Raw genomic sequence first — 26528 nt, 5'->3', positions numbered from 1 at the left:
AAACCGTTCTATGTTTATTCTTGTAATGATTGTTATTGATCTGTCCCCACACAATCTATTTATATGGCAATTTGAATTCGATTTAACTGGTACACTCATACAAATGCGCTCTATTAAGTTGTGTTTGTATTTTGTCATACGAACACGATATGTGGGAAGAGAATGCGGAGATCAGCGTTATAACTTCTGTGTAAATACATATTTGAATGCCATTTTTACAGAAATATGACTTATTTTGACTTTGTTGCTGATATGACGAAAACATTACACAGATTTATTGATTTTTTTAAAACAAAATGTGCATATATTGAACACGTTATGATAACAGAGGGATAAATTTTGTAAAGACTATTTTACAAATACAATGCTAGATAAGTTTTCCTCCCCTTAGAAAAATTATCATGTATTACTTGTGGTTCAGAAAAAATTATGGAATATAGTCAATGTTTAAATTATATACTTAATATATTAATATACATGTATAACAATTTGAGCGACGTATACAACATAGTATTGTACATAACAATCATATATGAGTCATTATACTGAGCTATGTAATATATTCATGTAGGAATAACAATCGCATTTACACTTAAACTGAGGAACATATACGATACACTATACACACTGATTTTTGACAAAATTTGTCTTGCTTAATTCGTGTGTACTACACATCCTTGTAAGGAGAACACTTCTAATATGTTGAGTTTTCGTTAATTACCGTGAATTCTTCAATACGACACGATTGTGGAACACGGTTTATGAGGCATCTCTTCCATTTCAATGGTTGTCGGATTATTTCTATATTCTCTGGGACAACTGGGTTTTATGGATATGCGTAAAGTTTCTCCGACATAAGCCAATGCAGTCCGCAAGGCTTATCAGAGACGTCCCTTTCCTTTGTATTGTATGTTTCATTCAAAGGAAGCTTCTTCTTAGCAAAAATGCAGTTTAAGCGACCATGATTAGCTTCTGGTCAATCAAGCTATGGAGTTTTCGTTAATCACTGTTACTTCTTCAATAGGTTCAATTGGGGGTTTATAAGACGTCTCTTCCATTTCAATTGTTGGCAAGTTACTCCTGTATTTTGATGTCAAAGCTTTAAGCGAGGACACGCTCTCCATTATAGGCACCGTATTCATTCGAAGAAGTTTTTTCTCGCGTTCCACCATTGTCAATGACATTTTACGGCTGTAGTTTTTGTAAATAATACTATCTTGAGGTTTCTTAACTATTCTTATTGTGTGCAGATTTTTTGGACTGTGCTTGAAGCGAGGTTCCTGTGGTTCTAATATCCGAATATTATCCCACTGCTTCACAAATAACACCATTGCGCATGCCCAGAGACACACTACTATAAATAGAACAATGGCTTCCTCCAACTGTATTCCCCTGGCTGTGCTCTCAACAAACTGTATCCCTGAAAAGAAAGAAAAGTAAGGATTAAACTAGTAATGTTACCATAGGAACATGTCCCATTATATTCAGCCTTTGTTTGAAAAGGTTAAAGCCACACACCTTGCAATGAAATACATGTTAATCAATAAATAAAGATGTAATTTGAAAAGTGTGCAAAATTGTCATTAAATATATAGCCTACTTAGCAAGTAATTTATTATTTTTCAAACGGTAGGTACGCTTTTAAAACCGAAAGTAGGATTTCTATAGGTATACTTTCATTTTGACAAACGCGATCATTTTTTAGTTTTAAAGCGCAAAAAAGACGGACGTCAACCTTGTAACCACCAGATGTATTCTTATTGGCATAGATAAAATTAAATCTATAGCCTAGTTAGACAGTAATTTTCGATTTTTCAAACGGAACCGCTTTTAAAACTGAAAGTAGGATTTCTAGACGTATACGTCCATTTCGACAAACCCGATTATTTTTAAGTTTAAAGCGGATTTCTACCTTGTAACCACCAGATATATTCTAATTGGCATTGATAAAATATGTTTCTTATTTATACTTAAATTTACTATGCCAAATAAGATGTGTGGCTTTAATATCAAAGATTGCCATGGTGTTATCTTAACGGTGCAAGTAATACGAATCGCAAATAGCGTATACCATGAAGATCCTGATCACATTTATTACATTCGCAATGCAAATATATTAAGTTTTATATATAAGGCAGACGTGAATTATGTTTAAGGTTTAATTTCTTCTACAACATCTAATATTGTCTGATGAACAAAAATGTGATCCGGCATTGCTCTGTTACTGAAAGCCTTAATTAGACATTTGACCTTTATCTTGCCCTTTTTATTAAGACGTAGTAGTATTTTTGTCGAAAAAGTCTCTGTTTCAACACAAGTCTTAGAAGACCGATTTAATTTTCGGACTTCGAATGTAAACTCTGTATGATAGTGATGGACATCATATCATTATATCAACATAAAGGACTAAATTGTGTAAAATTACTTACAAATGCCAAATTAATGTGTAATACATGACAGAAATTAAATGAACAAAAATGATTGGAAAGGAATGATTTAACATCCATGAATCTGTCCGCATTCAACAATATACCAATGCATGTATTAAACAAGCGTGTTTACGAACATAATAGACAACTAGTATGCAACGATAACTTAAACGTTTTGCGAAGTGTGTACACATGCATAAGTTTGCCATTAGGTGACAATTTTCTTCAAATTTAAGTGCTACGTAACAAGGTAAACAATGACGAACACTTACTATATAATGCGTGTTTTCTGTTTTCAGTCAGTCGTTTATAACATTGTAAATTATGGCGAAACAAATCTAAGAAAAAAATATTACATATTTCTCCGAATAAAAATTAATTGTATTTATGGCATGAATAAGTTATCATTCATCCTTACTATAATTCGAAAATGTTTGAGTGGTAATCGTATAAGCTTCTATAAAGATGGGACTCGTTCAAAAATTCCTTTCAGAGCAACGTTTTATTTCTCTTTGAATGTGTTTTTTCTGACATTTATACTTTAACTGTTTAGTTACTTGGCACTGATATGTGAAGATAAGAAAATGACTGACGTACTTAAAATATATCAACAGATATTGGAAGCTATATTTAGAACGTAAACTAATGCAAATCAAGTCATAATTTCTCATAACAAATTTGTTCAGCACATAAACACCGACTATATTAATTTGAATATGTAAGAATATGTAGTGCATGCGTTTTATCGTATTGTAAACCAATATGTGTTCAAGCGAATTGCAAAAGCCAATTAGTCCCCTATCGGTGAAAACGGTGAGGAATTTATGGTTTGCCCTCTGTGTGTCTGTCACACTTTTCTGGATCCTGCGATAACTTTTAAAGTTCTACATATTTTTTTATGAAACTTGAAACACGGATATATGGCAATATGGAAAGTATTCACGTGATTTCATTGTGTTCCTACGTCAAGAATTCTGGTTGCTATGGCAACAAATAGACTAGAAATATTGCTGAAAATGGTGAATCCTGCGATAACCGGTAGGGAACTTTTATTGCTTGGTAATAGTCTTGTTACCTGTGACATTGTTTGTGGTGAACTCCACCACCTCGCTTTGATTCCTTCTACCCAGATCCGTTATCGTAACCATGTATATACGGTATCTAAAACAATGTATTAGCAGAGAATGTGCATGATACGATTTGATAGTATTGCATTTATAGCAAGTTTCCAATTACTGATATCATCCAATACAATACATACGAAAGTACTTGACAAACGAAAAGACAGGTATTGTAATCATTGTATGTCAAATGCATTCTCTCGAAATGAAACGGAAAATGTCAATGTGTTTGAATAAAACTACTTTCTAACATCATACATTAAAGAGGCGATATCTTCAAATATAGTTTTCAAGCTTTATGTGTAGCATAAATATATCAGCTCTGAACTCAAAATTATTTTGTCATTACCAACAAAAAAAGGGGCCAACATATCACATATATAAAAAAGTTTAGGCAAGACATATTATCAAAAGAGAAATTTGTGTTAATCACCGGTAGTGTTTTATTTTAAGCGATGGTTAAATGTCTACACAATACAAGTTTAACACATTATAAAGGAAGCTGCATATGAGTAACACATAATTAGCAGAAAGAGGGAATGAGAGGTGCACGAGATAAGTTGTTTCGTACTATCCTTACTAAACAAAGGTTATACGATAAAACAGCTCGCAATCCTGGTCGCAGATCAACAACAGTATGTTTAAATGCGTTTGGAGTTTAAACAAAAACCCAGTTAAATGCAATTTTGAATAGCATCAGTAGGAGAAAATTCGCATCATCTCTACGATGTATTTTCGGCATGTTACAAATTGCACAATAACTTAACATGTGAAAAATCACATTTAAACTTTTTAAACATAAGTTAACTGTAAGACTGCATCTGACAAACAAGACAAATTCATACTTGGTGAAAGGTAAAAGGCCTATGATTCGAAAGGTTCTCTGGAGACGGCTTATCCCATACGTGAATATCGCAGTACCACTTGATTCTACGAGCTCGTAGAATAATTCAAATCCAGTCACGTGATCGGGGTTGCCTTCTATTGACCAATGAACAAACGCGGTTGTGTCTTGGATGAAAACGCTCAGATTTGTTTCTCTTTGGGCTTCACCTGCAATGACAATACAGTGTCATGAATGATAATGCGTTATAAAAAAAAACTTGAATACGTGACTTGACATAGGGCTGTGTTGGAGTCATGCGCTAAAATTGTGTTTTGTCTAGGTAACACATGTAATGGCAATATTTGGAAATAAAGTGTCACCTTTCGTTAACCGGATATTGCTTAAATAATCTCTATAACGCAAGTTAATTCTACCATACACCTGAAACAGTAACATGCGCACTGTTCTCTCACAGAAATATGTTGAGTGTACAAGAGCGCGTTGCTCTTTTGTGTAACAACTGTAATTGAAATATACGGTCACTTTCTGTAATTGACCAAATATTAATACCTAACTAAATTATATAGTTATCACAACTCGTAGAACACTCTTTCTGAAATAGAAATATAATATAATGTAAACGATTAAATGTGTTGTTCGTTAGACATCGAAAGTATGGTACATATTATAAAGAACTATATATTTTTAGTCAAGGTAATTGTCAGGATACTAATGTAACATATATCTGCTTGAAACTAAAGCAAGCACAATGTAAAGATCTACTAAAAACCCCAACTTCTTTTGAATAAAATCACGTCTTACATCTGTAGACCTCATATCTAAAAGCGATAAACATTTATGACGAGCCCAGTCATTCATAAGAATTTGCGCCATATCAGTTTTCCACTCTTGGGAAACAAATTCGATCCGTATAGTCAACTTAATGTCGTTGGCATTCGTGATGAGTAATTTTGTTTCATGCCGGTGATTGAACTTCGAGGCGGCTTATTTAGCAACTTTGTATTATGAAATCACACTATGAAAATAAAGTTTGACTTTAGATGTTTAGTATGTTTCTAAGATAACAATATAACTTATTCAGAGGAGCATGAAATTTGTTTACATTTGAAAAAAAACATGCAGGAAAAACAAACGTTAACAGCAAACAAATGTGTGCATATATCCACATTTCTTTAACCAATGTGATTATAAAACACGACAAACATTCTTTAAAATAGGTCTGGTTAAATAATAATTTTCCTTATCACTATGAATACATGATTACGGTAAAGTTAATATAGTTTGAATCGTTGTTAAGTGTCCGTTCTCAACTGAACATTCATTGGAATAAGGATAATGATTTGCGAAAAATGGTGTTGTTTTTTCACAATAAGAACTGATATACATTTACATCAACATACCGTGAAAATTATATGACGCTTCATCACATAAGTAGTACAGTGGTTATGTTATCAGTTAATTATTTCTTATTTGCAGTAATTTTACAACCTAAGCATTTCACCGATTATTAACTCTCGCACGTTCTTTATCCAACAACAATACAATGGCTAGATATAAAACACAGCGTATTACATGGTCGTAATCACCTGTGAAAAATTGATTCACGTGTTTTAGTTTTTTTCATCGTAAAGGCAAGGTTTATGTTTTAGGCTCGCAGAGTGCCTACTGTTTCTTGTAGTTTTCGGAAAACACGCGGACATCTTTTTTTATTTTCATCGATTATCAACTCTCGCATGTTTGCTATCCAACAACAATTCAAATGGCCTAAAAATAAAACAATGTTTTACATAACCTTAATCACCCTTGAACAATCGATTCACAAGTGTGTGTGTGTGTGTGTGTGTGTGTGTGTGTGTGTGTGTGTGTGTGTGTGTGTGTGTGTGTGTGTGTGTGTGTGTGTGTGTGTGTGTGTGTGTGTGTGTGTGTGTGTGTGTGTGTGTGTGTGTGTGTGTGTGTGTGTGTGTGTGTGTGTGTGTGTGTGTGTGTGTGTGTGTGTGTGTGTGTGTGTGTGTGTGTGTGTGTGTGTGTGTGTGTGTGTGTGTGTGTGTGTGTGTGTGTGTGTATGTGTGTGTGTGTGGGGGGTGTGTGTGTGTGTGTGTGTGTGTGTGTGTGTGTGTGTGTGTGTGTGTGTGTGTGTGTGTGTGTGTGTGTGTGTGTGTGTGTGTGTGTGTGTGTGTGTGTGTGTGTGTGTGTGTGTGTGTGTGTGTGTGTGTGTGTGTGTGTGTGTGTGTGTGTGTGTGTGTGTGTGTGTGTGTGTGTGTGTGTGTGTGTGTGTGTGTGTGTGTGTGTGTGTGTGTGTGTGTGTGTGTGTGTGTGTGTGTGTGTGTGTGTGTGTGGTGTGTATTTTATCGTAAGCAAATAGTTAATGTTTTTAGGTTCGCAAAGTGCCTAATGTTTTTTTAGAGCTGCATGAAATATTATTTGACACTATGTTTTCACGGTCAAAACATGCCGTATAACTATATTGATGTTTATTTACTGCATATCTAACCATAATGTTGTTGCTTATAATATGCAAAACAAAAATAATACAAAAACGGTAAACATGAAGAGCTCATTGTCAATCGTAACCGAGATCTCTCTAAAAGTGTATACACACTAAAATAACTAAAATGGCCCGGAGTTGACTATGTGTTGAACAGATATATTCAGCGAGCAAAGTACTTGTATACTCTGATTTTCGTCCCTGTGACTTTCTTGTCTACCATTGCTTTAATTGACCAATAAATTTAGAGGAATCGTGGCACCAAATTACCCCCGTGTCCCGTTATTGAGATGCAAACATAAATCGGAAATATTTCCATTATCTTATGTTACAAGCCCCCCATAAGACAGATCTTACTACTTCTTTGTTATTGTAACAAAAATATATTGCGATGAAGTCAATTGATGGCGCAATTTGCAATATGAACCGAACGACGTTAGTGCAAAGGCGCGTTGAAAGTTTTCATAACAACAAAAACGGACGGATGAACAAGAAAAAAAATACTTATTTTATAATAAACTTTACATAAATATGACACATATGATCTTATCATTAATTGATTTAAACATAGGTTTTCCATCTAAAAAAATATGTAGTTTTTTATATTAACACAATTATGACTGTAAAAAGCGCAGTAACGCGCACACGGCACTACGTAATATTTATTAACAAAACCGAAAACGGTTCTTATCGCCTTTGTCCTCTGTGATTACACTTATCCCATTATTTGCTCCATAATGTGTTTTAGAGATCAATGCAATGCCGCCATAGGTGCATTCGACATGCGAGTAATGGCTTGTGAAAAGTCTGAACACACAATAAATGACGTTCAATGTATTGCTTTAATCTGTTGTCTCAGATAGTATACATCATAATCCAGGTTTCGAGAGAAACGCTATTTGAGTTGTTAAGTTCTTTCAAAGTCATGTTTAATTTTCATTTGACAAGTTTATTGTTTGTAGCAGAAAGATTCCGCTTTGGTGTGATGCATTTTTGTATTGATATTAGCAATATGTGTTTGAATCCGACATTCCTTGTTTATCTGGATCATACTTGCGCATACTAGAAGCTTTTCTTTCTCGTATACCGACCGCACACATGTGGCTTGGTATTTTTTATAGTACTGATTAGGAACAAGCAATTAAAGAGTGGTTTCAAATATATATTGAAGGCTAGCCTTAAAGTATTACCTTAAGAAATTGATCAAACCATTAAGACTTCTCGTAAATGGATATCATATACAATAAAGCATACACAATATGAAAAGCGAGCATTAGTTATGATCCGTTTAGTACCAACGGTCTTTATAAGTTATCGTATATTCAAGTTTAGTTATTGACTGTAACTATTCTCCGTTATGTAAAACATAATACGCCTCTCAATATAAAAGAGCACGTAGTGTTTGCTAACCCCTCAAACGCAGCAATATAAAACCCCAACTTGTTTAACGTCCATCGTTACATCGTTCCTTTATTGCCGAAGTGTTATAAAACATTGTTTATCGGGTAATAAACAGGTCGGTGACGAGTAAGCTGACCCTTACACGTAGTTTATATGAGTAGAACTAGAACTAATAACGCAGGTATGCTTTCGAAAATTAACGGACAATATTAACCATACTCAGTGCCAACATTGGAATAAATTGTATCGCGCTATATAAGCAAAATGGATACTTTAACAATATTACTACTAGTATAAACATTCAAGGAAATCTAAAATCCCTATGCAATTGTAGGAAAACAGAGAAGAATACAAAATATTTCGTGTACCAAGAAATTGTTGTAACATGTGTGCAGACATTGCTAATACACTATAGAATGACCTTTTAAAGTCTTTTCCTATTTGCGCAAAATTCTTCGAACAACTTATCAAACCTCCAACTTAAGTAGCTTCGTTTTGACGAAGACCAGATACAATTGTAGGTTTGTAATTGTACTACTATAACAATAAATACATAGTTCTTCATTATTGGAAAATATAAATATTTGTTAAAAAACAACAGATTTATGTTATGTAACAAGATTTCACATTCAATATGCAAGCACACACAATGTCGATTTATAATTAACAATAATATAGTATTGTTTGATCTACAATCGATTTGAAAATCGAGTCCATATGATACTCTAGATATCTAATTCCGATCGTCGATTCCAAATTACCATTGTTCAACATATACAACTGAAAGTGTTTTCGCATCTGGTGTATCAATGGACGGGAATTACGCTCACACACACAACACTCTAAAGGTATTCGAGGTATTAGAGTTCAAACAGAAACAAAGTGTCTGCTAATTGCAAACACAGACCAACTTTTCCAAACCTCAGCGGATTTTTTATTAGTTCATCTTCGAGTTCCGAAATGTCCTACGCTCGTCACTTTATACTAGTTACATAATGAATATGGCACATATAAACAATAACATTTAGTCTTGTATAAAATTGACAATATATATACGAAAACGGATTTGAGAATTAATTTATTCGATATTTATCGATAATCATCGAAATTGTAATACTGCATGTTTTATTCTAAGATAGACACAAGCATAATAATATAGGCCACAAGTTGTTGCATTTCGTAAACTATATATAACGGTTAGTAGAAAAGGGTCAATATATGCAAAGTACTACTTTCCGATATTTAGCAAGTACAACACCTTGTTTGTCAAGCTTCTTAAGCATCACATATTTTTGGACCTCCCACTTCACTTTGCCCTTCAAAAATGAGTTTAACATGCGAACATAAACAAAACCGCTTGTTAATGGAAGGAACGGGGTGCTTATCATAGTGCAAATTAGTTTGTAAAACATATTAAAAGAAAAACAGAACAAATATTTTTTAACATATGCTGTGTATAAGGATGAATAGAAGTGATGTTTGATCACATTGAAAAATGACAATTTGAAACCACAAAGAAAAACTTTAACTAAAGGACAATTGTTTTAAAAAGTGATATAAACCTCCTGACTCAGATGCTGTTTTTCTAATATTTATTTAGTTATAAATTGGTATTATTAAAAATCATATTTTGATCGACTGTTTGGCTTATTTACATATAATATCATCAAATACATTCCAAATAGCTATTATAAAATTTAAGACTAGTCAAACCAGTATATACTTATTAATTAATATATTGCACGACAGTCACACAACGACAATATGTGCTAACAATTTAGTTGTTAGTATAAATATTTTTTGCAACTTGTTAAAAAGCACCACATTGTTGTACCATCGTTATTTGCATAAAACTAGAATATTCTGCATTGATATGCAGGTTAACCGAAGAATATTATGCTTGTTTGTGAATAAAAAATACATACTTATAAGAACAGTTCATGAAAGCAAAATGATGCGATTGGTCATATGTGTACATGTATTTACCTGCGAATTAATATTCCATAATAATTAAGGAATATAATACGTATGCTTGAAAACGATCTAACACCTTCACTTTTGTTCACCACCAACCAAAACATTTAAGTAATCTTTTTAACAGATATTGTAAACATTAAGCTGTTCTACGGTCGTTTGCATAAAGGTATTCCAACGCATTTATGATGCGGTGCAGTGTCAACGGATATTTCTATCTGATATCAACTGATATTGATGTTGCGACCGTCAATGGAATATACCAACTCCGGAGGTGTTATTTGGAATTTGAAAGTCCACTCCCAAGCTTTTAAGCATGAACCGTGCTTTGTGCACAGGCTAATCATGAATGACACTTTCCGCTATTATTGATTTTTTCGAAAACAGAAAGTCTTCTTAGCAAAAATACATTTAAAGCGGCAAGTGTCGTCCCTGAATAGACTATGCGGACTGAACAGGCTACTCTGGAATGATAATTAACGCACATAAATTAACCCCTCCCCCTTTTCACAGAGCACGGCCAAAATATATCCCCGTTTTCTTAAGGATTGGTTAGTTAACCGTTATATAATCTTTTCTAACAGCCATCAGTTGCGTACTCTAGCTAGTTCGAGGAGCGTATCGTTTATTAGAATGGAAGCGCGATTTCAAAGAATCAAATCATGCATATTTAAGGCGCTTGTATCTAGATTTGTACTAATTGAAGCGTGATTACACTCCATGGTGAATTAAACACATTATGCTTGACAATGTAATTAGAATTAAGTACAGTATCACATACATTGTTATCGGGTCGTCCGATCGTTGGTCCAATTGCCAATTAAATTATTGGGTAACCACTTCAATAACACCTAACGTGGTGTAACTTGATTTCATCATAAGTAATAGTTAATGCTATTTTTGCGCATTCCGCATTTATCTCTACATTTTGGAAGGGGATGTTAATTGCACATGATGATTTTTATGATACACGACAGGTTCCAATCATCCGTTTTACAAACAATATTTTGATGACATACAAATACAACCTGCCGTAACAGATTGCGAAATGAGTATCCTTTATGTGTATCGACGTGTTAATACTCGAATTAGTTAGTAAATCACGTATCACTCATCAACCTAATTGGACAACGGGGAAAATGTTTAGAGTTAATACATTCTATATCCATTTATTTAATACGTATTTTTACAACTATCTTGTTGATATATAAAGAGTATAATCGGACATTGAAGATGACATAGGGATGTAAAATACACAAACGAGGTAAACAGCGAGACGAATGAGATATGTAATATGGGATGCGCTTGGTAACATATAGAAACACTACAACAGCAAAACCAGTCTTTTGATGGACAAACTGCATGTTACACGCAGGTTAAATTTAAATTTAGGCAACTAAAGAATGCTTTAATTGCATTGCAGTACACAAAATATAACATATCTTGTAGTAGAACGAATGTCCGCTACAACTAACGCCCCACTTGCCACAATTGCAATATCAAGACATTATTATGACATTCAAACCTGACATTGTCAGCATTGTCAAAAATAGCAACTTTTTTATAAACGTGTAACGATATCAGCGCTACATGTATATAAGCTACAGGGATTTGAACGGATAATATTTATGCACAAAACATATTATTAATGATCAGTTTAAAATTGATTGATGAGAAAACCTATTAACGAGCATGCACACACACACACAAATAAAACGTATGTGAACATCAATAATCTTTGGAATTGCTTAGGCACGATAACTATGGAAATAGAAAGCTACGCCATCGTGGTTTAATTCCTACGCATCGGAACTCCATACCGTTGGTTATTACCGCAATAACCAACGGTTACCCGTGGATTATTTCTTAAATATACCACTGTTATATTGTTCTCTCTCGCTCACATTGTTAAACGCTGTACTAGCAATACCTTTCTCTTGATCACATTATTAAACGCGGTACTAGCAATACCTTTCTCTTGCTCACATTGTTAAACGCGGTACTCACAATACCTTTCTCTTGCTCACATTGTTAAACGCGGTACTAGCAATACCTTTCTCTTGCTCACATTGTTAAACGCGGTACTCACAATACCTTTCTCTTGCTCACATTGTTAAACGCGGTACTAGCAATACCTTTCTCTTGCTCACATTGTTAAACGCGGTACTAGCAATACCTTTTATGCACTTAGTACAGGTAATAGTGAGGTTTATTTTAATATGTTTAAGCGCGTTAAACATAGCTACACATGTCACAATACAAAAATCTATATTACTGTTAGTTACAAAATTATTTCAAGACGTGATGTAATACAATCACGAATTATGCTGAATGTTCGAGAAACTAAAACACTAAACAACAACATGTTTGAAGCGTAAATGCGAGTTTCGATAACATAACACTTTTGCAATTAGAGATTGATCAGTTTTATTGAAAAAGTACATGTTATATAATGGTGAATAAAATCAAAACAAGGCCGGTGACCCTATGTTTTTATTTCATTTTTCATATATTATTTGTATGTATATCTTAAATATATTTTTTTGACATAATCTATTTGATAGAAAAAAACACATCAAAACTGCAGCAACACCCCTTAAAGCAACAAACATCCATTTTTTCTTTCTTGTTTGTATATTTGTATTTTAACCCTTATTGACCTGTGTAACGTTACACCATTTTTGCAAACTTTTAAATATTGTTTGAAACTATTTCAAACATATTCATTTCACGCCAACTATTGTTTTCATAGATGCTATGTTTCACAAGTAATATAAAGAACTTTGTGAAACATTTTGCTCAATGTATGTATTTCTAGTAATATGTAATAAGCAAAATACACATGCTTTATCTACAACAATCATAGTATTTGCAAAATGCTATGTACCATTATATAGTTATACATTGTGAAACAAACATACTAATTGTTTGTATATTTGACATATTATGTATTATGTTATATGATATATATATATAGTAAGTGTATCATGTTTACGAAGGAAATAAAAAATGGAATTAAAAAAAACACCATAACACTTTTGTTCCATTCGATGTCAGATTTTAAGCGTCTTCCTCGGTTCACCTGTATATCAATGCAATACGGTTTTGAATGAAATCCTATATATCTAGTCATACATGTTTAACTCAATAAAAAACATTATTTCACCACACTTATTCGTGCAAATGTTTCACATTAGCATAAAGGTACCGATAATTGACCAAACTCCTTAAAATCCATTCGTCCATAATTGTATTTGTATTGATAACTTTCCCCTTATAATAGACCATGAATAAAATGGCAAATCCAAATTAAAAACAAACCATGTGAACTTCAGAGATATGTGAAAACAAAATTACATTAGCTTATTTACAGGTTGCTTGAAATATTCAATATTTTCCCCTGAGCTTTATAACGTAAGGCTTTCATATACAAACTGTATTAAATTATTGAAACCGTTAATCGAAAAGTGTGCTTATTGATCCGATAGACTTAGTCGAAAGGTTTTGAAGTAAGCGTGGATTAAATGTTTTGAGGCAGATATGACTTAATTCCTTATAACCTTCTGTTTCCTCGACGTGAGGTTTTGAAGAAAAAATACGTTTCATAACGATGGTTTAGCGCAAAAGCGTCATATCATGATATTACAGGTGAAGCGGTGTACCTTAACCGTTCGATATGAGTGTACGGATTAAAAAACATATTAATACGTACACCGCATATTAAAGTGCAAAATAGTCCAATAAAGTTCGAAATCCTATATTAAAAATAATACAGAAATGCAAAATACTTACCAGTTCATTACTACTCCAGAACAAGTATACTTTGCACGCATGAAATGTTTCTTAATTTTAAAAATATATTACATCAAATTCCAACAGCCTCGAACACATTTGCACTCCGACTTTACTCTGATACCATAGGGCTGCAATTACTAATACTATATTCCAAACGTTGTATGCTGCTTTGTGAAACAGATATTGACAGACTGTGCCACGTATTACGTCTGTTATGGGTTCATATTGGAAATTTTATCTTCGCTCTGTGGTTGTTCAGTTTAATTATCCCGCATTTTATTCTCTTTGTTTATTTGCAATAATATAATACCAAAATGTTGCCTTCTTACCAGATGTGTGCTTCGTATTCAATACATACGGCGGCATAAAGGGGACATAGGAAATATTTTATTTAACTATTTCTATGACGTGCGCACGTCATAGAAATAGTTATATAAAATACTTCCTATGTCATATTATTTAACTATTTCTATGACGTTCGCACGTCATAGTTATGACGTGCGCACGTCAAGGCTATGACGTGCGCACGTCATAACTATGGCGTGCGCACGTCATAGCTATCGCGTGCGCACGTCATATCTATCGCGTGCGCACGTCATAGCTATGACGTGGGCACGTCATAGAGACTGTCAAATAAAATATTGCCTATGCCCCCTTTATGCAACTCTATGACGTGCGCACGTCATAGCTATGACGTGCGCACGCCATAGAGACTGTTAAATAAAATATTGACTATGTCCCCTTTATGCCACCGTAAATACATAATCAATATTAAAGAAGTAATTAAGCATTTTGTAATAGTTCATAATTAAAGCTATTTTCGTTGACACGCAAGTTGATATATGACAGAAAATGATGTCATGTGTAGAAAGCAAAATTATCAATATCAATACGCAACAAAATATAAAGAGACATTTTAAAACAAGGCTGTGTTTCAGTCGAAATGTGTTTTATAAATGACGCATTACTTGCCTTATCAAAATAATTATCTCAGTTGGCAAAGTAATTATACGCCAGTTGTTGGCACAGGTGGTTAGCGTGTGGCTATGATATTAATAAGTGAAAACATCATTTTGAATGATAAATAATCATATTATAACGAAAAATTAACTTTTCTGAAAAAAAAATATTTCACTATCAAATATATATATAACAAGGTATGCAACTCAAAATCAGCCCAAAACGGGGTGCATCGCTTTGAACAGCCATATCTTCATAAATTTTGCAGCGATTTTCACGATCTCGGTCTTATTCAACGCAGAAATGAATTTCCTTTCTGGAAATGTATATGTCTTGCAATATTTTAACAAATGCTGGGTCAACTTTTAAGAAATAACACGATACACAACACGCATGACCCAGTTGACAGTGATCATGCTGTCTTTAAGACTGAAATCTTCACGGAGTAAAGGGCAACTTCCCTACAAAGTTCATGTAGTTCGATACCAAAATTCAATAAAACGTATGAAAAAACATTATTACCGTTCTTGTCGTTACATTCTGCATCAAGACTAACTGTCCAGCGCCGTTTGAAACCTTTGTTTACATACATTTCAACTAACTGACATTTTAAACATACGAGTGATTTCATTGGTCCAATGCGGAGGTGTGTCTTTACAACTGGAGATTTCATTCATAAAGAATACATGATCACTGTCAACTGGGTCATGCGTGTTGTGTATCGTGTTATTTCTTAAAAGTTGACCCAGCATTTGTAAAAATATTGCAAGACATATACATTTCCAGAAAGGAAATTCATTTCTGCGTTGAATAAGACCGAGATCGTGAAAATCGCTGCACAATTGATGAAGATATGACTGTTCAAAGCGATGCACCCCGTTTTGGGGTGATTTTGAGTTGCATACCTTGTTATATATATATTTGATAGTGAAATTTTTTTTTTCAGAAAAGTTAATTTTTCGTTATAATATGATTATTTATCATTCAAAATGATGTTTTCACTAATTAATATCATAGCCACACGCTAACCACCTGTGGTTGTTGGCGGTGTACTCAAATAAAAAGTTTTGCTCACTTAACTGCCAATACGAGCCACAGTGGTCGTAATCGTAACAATTTTCAAATGCATTTAGTCATAATTGTTATCACAAATTTTAGCGTTCTTATAACTGATTCCCGCAGTTAAAATGTCAACCATTTTGATAAATATGTTCACTAGGACCACTGTACGTGGTTGAATTACTACAAGTACTACTACCTGAATCAATGTTTGTCTTGATAGAGGAGAACATTCTAAACAATCTTATATTACCCATTATGTCATACAAATACATTCCATCGGGATATTGATGGGCTTTCCCTATTACTAAATAAAATGTACGTTCACAACTCGTCTAAAGCTACAGGCCAATACCAAAGTATAAATGAAATTTATGTTCGCACCAGATTGTTTAATTTTAAATGTTTTCTTTCACGCAGCTTTTATTTGAATTGTGTTCTCGAATAACTGATGTAATAAGTGAACTGACAGACGAAATTTAAACAAGTACTGTATCATTGTCGTAATATAATTTCAACTGAATGAAGCACCTCTCATACATTTTACCGTTTGGCTTATATTTCATTCTAATGTAAACGCAATATAGACACTTTAAATCTGTAATGTGCTTGAAACTTGTTCTGTTGGCAAACCAATTATATTAGCGAGTTAATTCGGAAACCCAACATGCCTGCCAGACAACATTACGGTTGTGTGAACAAACATAATCAAGCTGTCGACTACATGATATGCATTTTACGTCAAACTTATCTTGAAAAAATAATATAGCTCATTAACTGCCATTTCAATGTTTTTAATTTAGTAACTAAAATACACCCAAAAACAAAATAACTGGTTTTCATATTTATACACAATTATAAGAAATATGTTTTACACAATAATTCTAAATGAACTTAACATCACAATCTGATGATAATAATCATTAACGGGAAGAATAATTATTATATGCCATAATCTCTTGAATAAATTTGCTATTAAACACTAAAGTAGCGCTTGGACTATGTACAACAAAGTTATATTCTGCGAGAAGTGTACTTTTGTACCATTATTTCCGTTCCAGTGAGTCTGGTCTACCATTTGTATAATCGGACCATAAATATAGCTTAATCGTGGCGTCGTAAACCCCTCTGTGTCGCATTATAGATATTTAAAAAAAAAACATCAGTCAGATTTATATCATTATTGTAGTAAGCCTACCATTAGACAGATCTTACAGCTTCAGTGGGATTGTTCACAAATATATGTCCTTGAATTGAATTGATTGGACAATCAATGTGAACCGAACGATTTGTCAGAGCCAATGAATGATGACAGTACTGATAACAGCAAATACGAATAATATAAATATCAAACGTTTAGTTTCATTACAAACTTAACATTTATGATAAATTGTTCACGTATCATGTATGGCTATAAACATGTTGGCATAGGCATAGAGGCATGGTAACGTGCACACAAATTAAATAGCAAATTGCAACGTTTACAGAAATAACACTGCTCATCCTTATTGAACTCTGTGTATAAACTAATATGTTCCGTGCAATGTTTTAGGGGTTAATACACAACCCCCATAGGTGCATCGAACATGCGGCTGAAGTTTTTTGGAAATTTTGAGAAAGCATTCTGATTAAGTTCAATGTCATATTTAAATGTTTTGTTGGTGACAAGTTTCACCGTGATCAAGGTAAGCCATTCATGACGATGTTTTATTTCAAAGTCATCATGTATTTGTCTTTTAAATATTCACTGAAACTATTTCGTTTGGCTATGATTTGATACATTTCCTTTTTATTGCAATAAGCCATGCCTTTTTAAGAGACATTCCCTTATAATCTTGATCCTACTGGCACTAACTGGAATCTTTGCCTCCTCGTATACCGACCCATAACCTATGGTTTCGTATTGTTTCATATACTGAACACGATTACCAATACACGACAGATTTCCAACATCAGCCGGAGGCAATCGAAAAACAAAATTCACCTTCGGACATAAAACATTTAGATTTCTTTAACGTGGATATATATTAAATACAATTACGTATACGGAACATTAAAACGGTATTATTATTTATGATCAGTGCAATACCAACAGTATTTATCAGTTCGTTCGTATAATAATAATTATTTATTGGTTTTCCAATATCAGATTAGTTAACAAGCCAACACTCATTCTCCTCTACGTTATGAACAGAATTAAGCAAACACAATAAAAGACGAGCTGCTTCAATAAATAAGAACTGAGGAAAATGTATATCCTTACTTTTTCAGGCTTTTCATGATTCGTTAAAAAAATCGGCGTATTTCAAGCATATTCTTTAACTCATTTTAACTCGCTGTATTTTCCAACCATCTTACTCTCACTTGCCATTGGCATTAGTTTCTACCCCCCCCCCCCTCTCTGCTACACATCTTTCCCAGCCGCACCCCTCCCACACTCTAAATTGTCCATTTGTCATACAGAAATAAAAACAACAAAAGTTAGTTGAAATAAATATTAAAAATCGATGCCTTTCACAATCGCTACGCCATTGCCCAAGAACAGTCACACCTCTTTTATAAACCAATGAGAGCACAACTTTGTTGAAAACTATTTTAAACCGGACAATGTTTGATGTTTGTTATCACGAAGCATCTGGTATCTATATCCTGTGTATCAATATGCAATTAATTGGACAGCCCGAATTAAAACACGCGTTGTAAAGATAAGTTCTCTGAGAAAAGAAATCACTTTGACAATAAATTGTATACGAATGCCTTAAATATTCGATTGTATTATTATTTTTTTTAAAGGATGGCATACTTTATTAAAACGCCTTTATTAAATTGTGGAAACCGTTATTCGGAGACTGTGTCAATTGATGTCATAGCAGGTGAATCGGTCTTCCGTTACACGTCGATATGTGCGTTAAATTAGAAAAACATATTGTAAGAACTTCACATATAAAGGAACAAATTTGTGTAAATATTTTTTTTTTAAACTATATGACATATACAACGGAAAGTGTAATACACTAACAGTTTCATCAATACGCCAGAAAAAAATGTTAACTTGACGCACTTGAACTGTAACCTAATGTTTTAAATTAACTATAGTCATTTGCTGCAACCACGACTATATTTGCACTCAAACGTCGCTCTCATACTAGTTTAAAATTGATCAAACACGCATGCCATACGCTGTGCGCTACCTTTTTTAAGCAGATATCGACAGACAATGCCACGGTCAGAGTCTTAATTGAAGGGTAGTTATGAGTTAGTCAATTTCAACAATAGTCTGTGGTAGTTTAGTTCCATTTCCCCGTATCTCGTGTTTATTGACAATACTACAAAATCAATGTCACCTGCTAGCAGGTGTTGTGCGTCGTGTTTCAACACACATTCAAGAGTATAAGATTATTTACAATGTAAGCTTATGCAATTGTTCATTAAATACAGCTATTTTATTGACATGCTTTTTGTTGGTTTTACTGCAAATAGTGGAATATTTGAAAAGCAACAAAGGTTGTTTAAAAATGAGACCCATTACCAGTCGAGTATGTCTTATAAATGGCGCGTTACTTACTTATATATACCATTCCCATATATTGAATACATAATACGCTGTGTTTTATTACAATAACCAAATGTTTGGTTTATGAATGTCAACACAAACCTTATATTGCTTATAAGCAAATTTCAGTTAAAAGTGTAAATCATTTTGGTACATGAATCCATCAGAAAAAATGGGTGATCTACTGCAAGCCTAGTTCATACCGGTATTAATACTTGTCTACACAATGGAGAACATTATAAACACATTGATATAACACACTCTTTCATACCAATACGTTCCATGTGGATGTTGATTTTCTATTCTCTGATTTTAATACAATGATTTTCTATTCCCTGACTTTAATAAAAATGCTTGCTTACATCTCGTCTGAACTAACATTTGTCAATACCAAAGTATACATAGGATTGACCATGCAGCTACATTGTTTTGCTTTAAATGATTTCTTTCATTTTCCTGCAATTTAAAAAAGTGGTATTTTGTCCTGGAATATTTACGTAAGAAGTGTATTCGAAGACGCAATTCAACAAACTTCATCATGACACCAAACGATTGATATTTCGAAATATGTTACATAATCATAACTTTAAATGAAACAAGGTCCAGTTTTTAACACATATACAATAACGGTACTGTTTTGATAATTAAAAGATCGGGACTATATGAACTCAGACAAAAACATTGGTTTCAAAACAGTGTTCTGTAATTTTGTATTAATATAGACACAACATATGTTGATGATGAACATAAATAAAACTGAAAGTAAAAGGTCGTTTTCTGAACAACTATATATAGGATCTGGCACGAGTTGACATATCATACCATATTTTATTGAATGAGTTCAGGAATTGTGTTAGTTAGCGAGCCTTTGGAGTGCTTACTAACGAATTTCCTGGACGAGTTTAATAAAATATGGTATGATATAACAACGAGTGTCAGATCTTTTTTATGACATGCTTTTAAATGAGCGAAATAAATAAATATTTATTCAAGCATAATGATAAATCCCAAATGTTGTTTACATTTCGTGACGTCTTTGACTTTGCAACGTCATTTCAGCAAAATAACAAAATGCGATTGGTCAATCGAACGAAATTAAGCCAATGAAAACACTTAAAAAGTATATTACACATGTGAAAGATAACAATATTCGTAATGGTTATATTAAAGGGAAACAGGGTATGGCATGTGATAAAAGCATATTGACAATCCAGAAACACCATCGGGGGATGCACAATTGCATTTATTGCATTTTCAGATCTTACCGTATTGATATTTTGCATGAAAAACTATAAATAATAAATACACGGTAAACAGAAAGGTTAAATATCAATCAGAATTGCAATCTATCGAATAATTGTGCTTTTATAAAATAACCAATCAATTAACGCGTGGACTACGTGCTGAACATGTCATTATATTCAGCGAGCAGTGTACTTTTGTGCAATTTATTCCGTCCTTCTGATTTACGTATCTCCCTTGTGAATAATCGCTCCATAATTATAGCAGAATCGTGGTATCATGTATACCCTCGTATATTCATGCAAAATAAAGGATTGGTCTGATTTTAATCATCTTACGTAATAAGTCACCATTAGCAAGTCATTACAACATCATTGCGAGAGTATCAAAATGTGCGTTCTCGTAAGCGCACGATATTAAATGAGAAGGTATAATATATAAGTAAGCATACTAGCAAATAGGACGGTTGGTTAAGATACACACACAGCACTTAACATGAAAGTTCACTATCTTCATAACTTAAATGGATATAAAACATATGTCAACATAATTTTCATGAAGAATATTATGGAAACGTATATGGTACACCCTGATACTGTGATGATGTCAACATTCTATGACGGCATTATATGAAAAATGTGTCATGTCGTCAAAAATAACTCATCGTGTCGACTAAAACTACGATTGCAAGATATTTTCAAAAGAGCATGACGCCTAAAATTATGTTGATTTGTCGACATAAGATAAGTTGTCAAGACTTAAACAACCCGCATGTTGGCATAAGAGCCTAAATCTCTGACGATATTTTAACCTTTAGCTGTCTTGTAAATTTAACTATTTTTGTGTTGTTTACTGTATGACTGCAATTATCTTGATGACTTGCAAGTAACATAATGTTGACATGGCGATATAACTGAAGGAGTCGATATAATTTATGTGGACAAAGGGCGTTGCTTAAAAATTATGGAGGGTATATGGTACCCAAATAATATGGTCATGCCGGATTAGTTTATATCGACTTACTGTGAAGTAACATTTTTAGTTCAGATTTTATTGTGCTATATTCTTTTATTTATTTTTGCTCATGTTTTGTTCAGTTTTTATCGCAAATGTTCTATTGAGCGTACTTCCGTTATTTCAGTACGATTCATCCATACACTAGTGCTGTATGGCTTTTATATAGATAGTGACACTTTTGTCTAGTTCTTTCATATAAACCTAATTAAGGGACATTTTTTTTTAAGTTAAAACTTGATATGTATGTTGTTAATCTTGATTTTGTTATTTCCCGCCATAGGCTGTTAATAATGGAGAGATGGCCCTTTATGTCTTGAAAAAATCCTTTTTAATAGACATATTAGAGCTTTATCTCCATTAACACATAAGTCAGAGCCATGAAACTTGCCATAGTTGTTCTCAATCATCTGGGGGTGCTTCACATTCAACACCCATATTCATACGGTCTAGGGTCAAGGTCACACATTGTGGTCAAAGGTCACAAATTTGGTTCATTATTAAGTCATTCCTTTACTATGCATCAAGGGATTCTGTAATAACTGCATTGTATTGTCTGCAAACCCATCACAGGTACAAATGAGTTAAAAAAATAATTGAGAAAAGGCACAACCATTCACTTATACCTTTTCTTTTAGTTCTACACCCATCCATAAACACAATTTATATGGCATGGATATCAATTAAAGGAATTTGCTTGTTATCTTAATGTTTGTATGTTTATGATATATTATTCTCCAAATGATGAAGGTCAAATGTTTTTGTTTTTTATGCCCCGAATGAGGGTAATAGTGATCGGACTATCCGTCATACTTTTTTTGAAAAATGCTCATTACTTCTATCTCGCTTCAGATGTAACCTTCATATCTGGTATGCATGTGTATATGTACAAAGCCTTTCCATACGCAAACAAATTTTGACCCCTTTGACCTTGACCTTGAACTCAGGGTCCGCGTTTGGGTTTCAAAATCTGCGTTAGGGTTTCAAAACATGCTCATAACTTTTATGTCGCTTCAGATGTAACCTTCATATTTGGTACGCGTGTGAATATGGACAAGACCTTACCATACGCACACATTTTTTGACCCCTTTGACATTGACCTTGAACTTAGGTTCTGCGTTTATGTTTGAAAATCAGCGTTTAGGTTTCGAAAAATGCTCATAACTTCTATCAAAGCATTTTTCGTGAACCTCTGCCTTGTGAACACTAGAGACCGCATTTGTTGTCCGATCTTCATGAAACTTTGTCAGGACATTTGTCCAAATCATACCTCAACTGTGTTCTAAACTGGTCATGTGGGGTCGAAAACAAGGTCACTTGGTCAAAAAATAAAGACCTTGTGAATACTCTAGAAGTCACATTTACTTTGCCAAAATGTTTGTGTAAATGATATGTCGCTTTTTGAGTTCGAAAATGGTTCTGGTCGTTGAAAAACATGGCCGCCAGGGGGCGGGGCAGTTTTCCGGACATGACTATAAAGTTACCTTGTAAGTCACATTTTTCCCTATCATGAAACTTGATCAGAATATTGATTTTATTGATTTCATGGACGAGTTCGAACATGGTCAAGATCGGTGGGAAAATATGGCAGTTTTCTCTATATGTATAGTTTGTTTGAAACTGGTTCTGGTCCGACAAAAAACATGGGCACCGTGTGGTCATTTTCCGTATATTTGATGTAGTAAAAGAAGCTTGTGAACACCCTTAAAGTCACTTTTTTTGCCAATCATTATGAAACTAAGTCAGAAAATTGGTATTATTGATTTTTCAGACAAGTTCGAAATTGGTACTGATAGGTGGGGAAAAAATTGGCCGCCAGGGGGTGGGGCAGTATTCTCTTTATTTTATAATGTAAACATGTGAAAACTCTAGAAGTTGCATTTTTAGCCCAATCTTCATGAACTTTGGTCAAAACTTTTGTTTCCTTGACTCTTTTGAGTTGTAAAATGGTTCTGACCAATCAGTACTAAAAAACCATGTCTACCAGGGGGTGGGTTAATTTTCTATATATGCTAATATTAAATACTTTGGAAGACCTTTACCTTGACTTGAAGTCAGCCTTTGTCATATAAATGTTCTGAATTATTTGCACACGAGTTTAACTTGTCTTTCTTTTCATCTCATTCCCTCAGGTGAGCGACACAGGGCCTCTTAGCCCTCTTGTTTGTGTTACTTGTTTTGTTGTTTAAGGACATATCACTTTTTCAAATTGTCAGAAGTGGTTGGAGTAATGTCAAATAATAATTCCTCATATAAGCAGTCTACATTAAGTTTGGAACAATATGCAGAACTAAAATAACATATACTTCAGTGATACATGAACCAGCTTTAATGAAATCTTTCAAAAAGAGTAAATTATCACATGTTTTCACCTTATAAACCACTTTTTTCTTGGGCGTTGTAAGTCGTTATTTTTTTTTGTTCATTAATCCATTGACACCAACTGGAACCTACACTACTGTAGAAGATAATGTTAGAGTATGATTAAATATAACAGACTAGAAACACTGAAAAAAATATCGTTTTTTGTAAGAAAAAATGTAAACAAATTGTGTCTAAAAACAGTTGGAATAAGTATGGTTGACCAGGATGACAAATATAAATTTGATTGAAACTTTTGGAAACAGTGTAAAATATCACTTAAACAAACACATTGATATATCATTATCTTTATAGTATTAACATACGCTATAAAATTAAAGGGATTTTATTAACATGTTTTCAATATTTATGTATATTATATTTTTTTAAATTATCATTTCTGGCCCATCATACTTTTTCAAGTGTACTATTTGTTGACTCTAGTTGTATACATTTTTTTCTTGCACAAAAGTATCCTTTTTCCGTGTTTCTAGTGTGTTATATTTAATAATACTCTAACATTATCTTCTACAGTAGTCTATTATCACGGAGAAATTTAAGAAGGGAATGACTATCAAAATGCTTGTATTTAAGGCATTGTAATTGATATTTAACCGTTAATTTTCTTCAAGAGTTGATGAAAGCCCAAAACTTGTCTTTGATATTCAATTTTGTGACCCGCAGGTCAGGGTCAAAATTGACACAACGGGCATACTTTGAACAAACTTAGTAGAGGACTATAATATGTTTCTGCATACCAAATTTGGTAGCCATAGTCTGAATGGTTTTCGACAAGACTGTTCATGTTTTGGTATTATTGACACAGCTGAATAGGTGATTTCGCTTTAGTGAAAATTTTGATGGACGACAAAGAAAGACCGATCACATTATCTAGCCCTAAAATTGATCTACAAATAGCCCAATTTTGTGTCACATTTGAATAATTACTTCTTTCTTAAAAAATAATTATTTGACCATTCAAAAAAAATAAAGATCGAATTGCAGTATGAACATTTTTTTCAAACATGTACTATATATTCTGGAGTTTCAGGAACAGAAAATCAAGTAAGAAAATACAAAATAAACATATCATATGTTTGCTCCCGTGTTAATATTAAATATAAGATTTACATCAGACGTTTCGTTTAATATATTGAAGTTTGAAATGAAATGTTAATAAACCTTTTGAAAGAACCATATTTTGAAAGGAACATTCCACAATTTACGAGGATTTCATTACTAAATGACCGCCATGTTTTCAAACAATTAGTGACGTTCCATTAATTCTTTTGCAATCTAACAATGAAATGAAGATCATGATTAATCTGTTTTTGCCAAGTTTGCAATGTCTGTAAACGTGTACAACAATATGAGTGAATTTATTTTAGCAAAGAAAAAAAAACGTTTAACTACTTCATGATCAATTCCAATAACAAGAATATAAATTTTGTGTTGCTTATCGACACATTGTAAATAAACCTCGAAACGAAACTTACTTGAACTAAACTAACTTAACGATTAAATTTGCAAAATATAACCACTTTTTTAAGCACATATTATTGCATATGTAAGTAGTAACCATCCAATATTTCAGTCAAGGCAAAGAACAAAGAAGTCGCACTTTCAATCGATTCAGGAATTGGCAGTTGCTCCCGCGGCATTTCACACACACACATGTTCTAGGACGGGTATGAAGTCATCTTTACACCCAAAATGCGGTTTCTTAACAAAGTATCTCTCTTGAATACGATCAATGGTTTCCAATTCGCAAGGAAGCCGAAATGAAAAATCTCGGGTTCCATACGCCTCTGGCTGGTAGTACATTACCATCGGTATCCCATTTGGTGCTTCCACATGTCTTTGTTGCCGAATCCGATGAAAATTCCATAGATGGGTGAAAGAGTTCAGATCACGTTGTATTATTGGTATGAAACATAATCTCAAGCATTCTAAATGCACAAGATCATCAATCCGAAGCAAGCCGCTGTCTACCATATCCTTAAAACTGTCCTCCAAAACACAGTAAAACTGACTCTTAAATTTACCCAAAAACGTTCTTTTTTTTTTATTGCCAGTGGATCTCCCAGTCATGTAAGTGTTCATTCCAGACATGTTATCTCTGTCATTAAACCTAAACGCTATCTGCATAGCCCGTACCCAAACGCTTGCTGTACCTGCATCGCCACGAACCAGACGTGGAACGCGACCAATCCGTTTCACAAAGTTAACAAAGAAGCCCGCGATCATTCGAGGGTCATTATTCGAATAGCATGCATCCAGCCATAA

At 33.5% G+C, this 26528-nt stretch overlaps 1 protein-coding gene across 1 annotated transcript in view; it reads right to left on the bottom strand.

The window, feature by feature from the left end:
- Positions 1-677: 677 nt before the first annotated feature.
- Positions 678-26528, bottom strand: part of LOC127831023 (uncharacterized) — a 58949-nt gene continuing 33098 nt past the window's right edge. Inside the window, exon 3 of the mRNA XM_052356004.1 lies at positions 678-1420. Coding sequence (XP_052211964.1) covers positions 981-1420 — 440 coding nt within the window. The 3' untranslated portion in view covers positions 678-980. The remainder of the gene's footprint in view (positions 1421-26528) is intronic.

Source organism: Dreissena polymorpha, chromosome 5, assembly GCF_020536995.1.
Source record: "Dreissena polymorpha isolate Duluth1 chromosome 5, UMN_Dpol_1.0, whole genome shotgun sequence".
In the NCBI taxonomy this organism is placed as follows: Eukaryota; Metazoa; Mollusca; class Bivalvia; order Myida; family Dreissenidae; genus Dreissena; species Dreissena polymorpha.
Note: the sequence above shows the minus strand (reverse complement) of the source record. Positions and strands in the feature narration are given on the sequence as shown.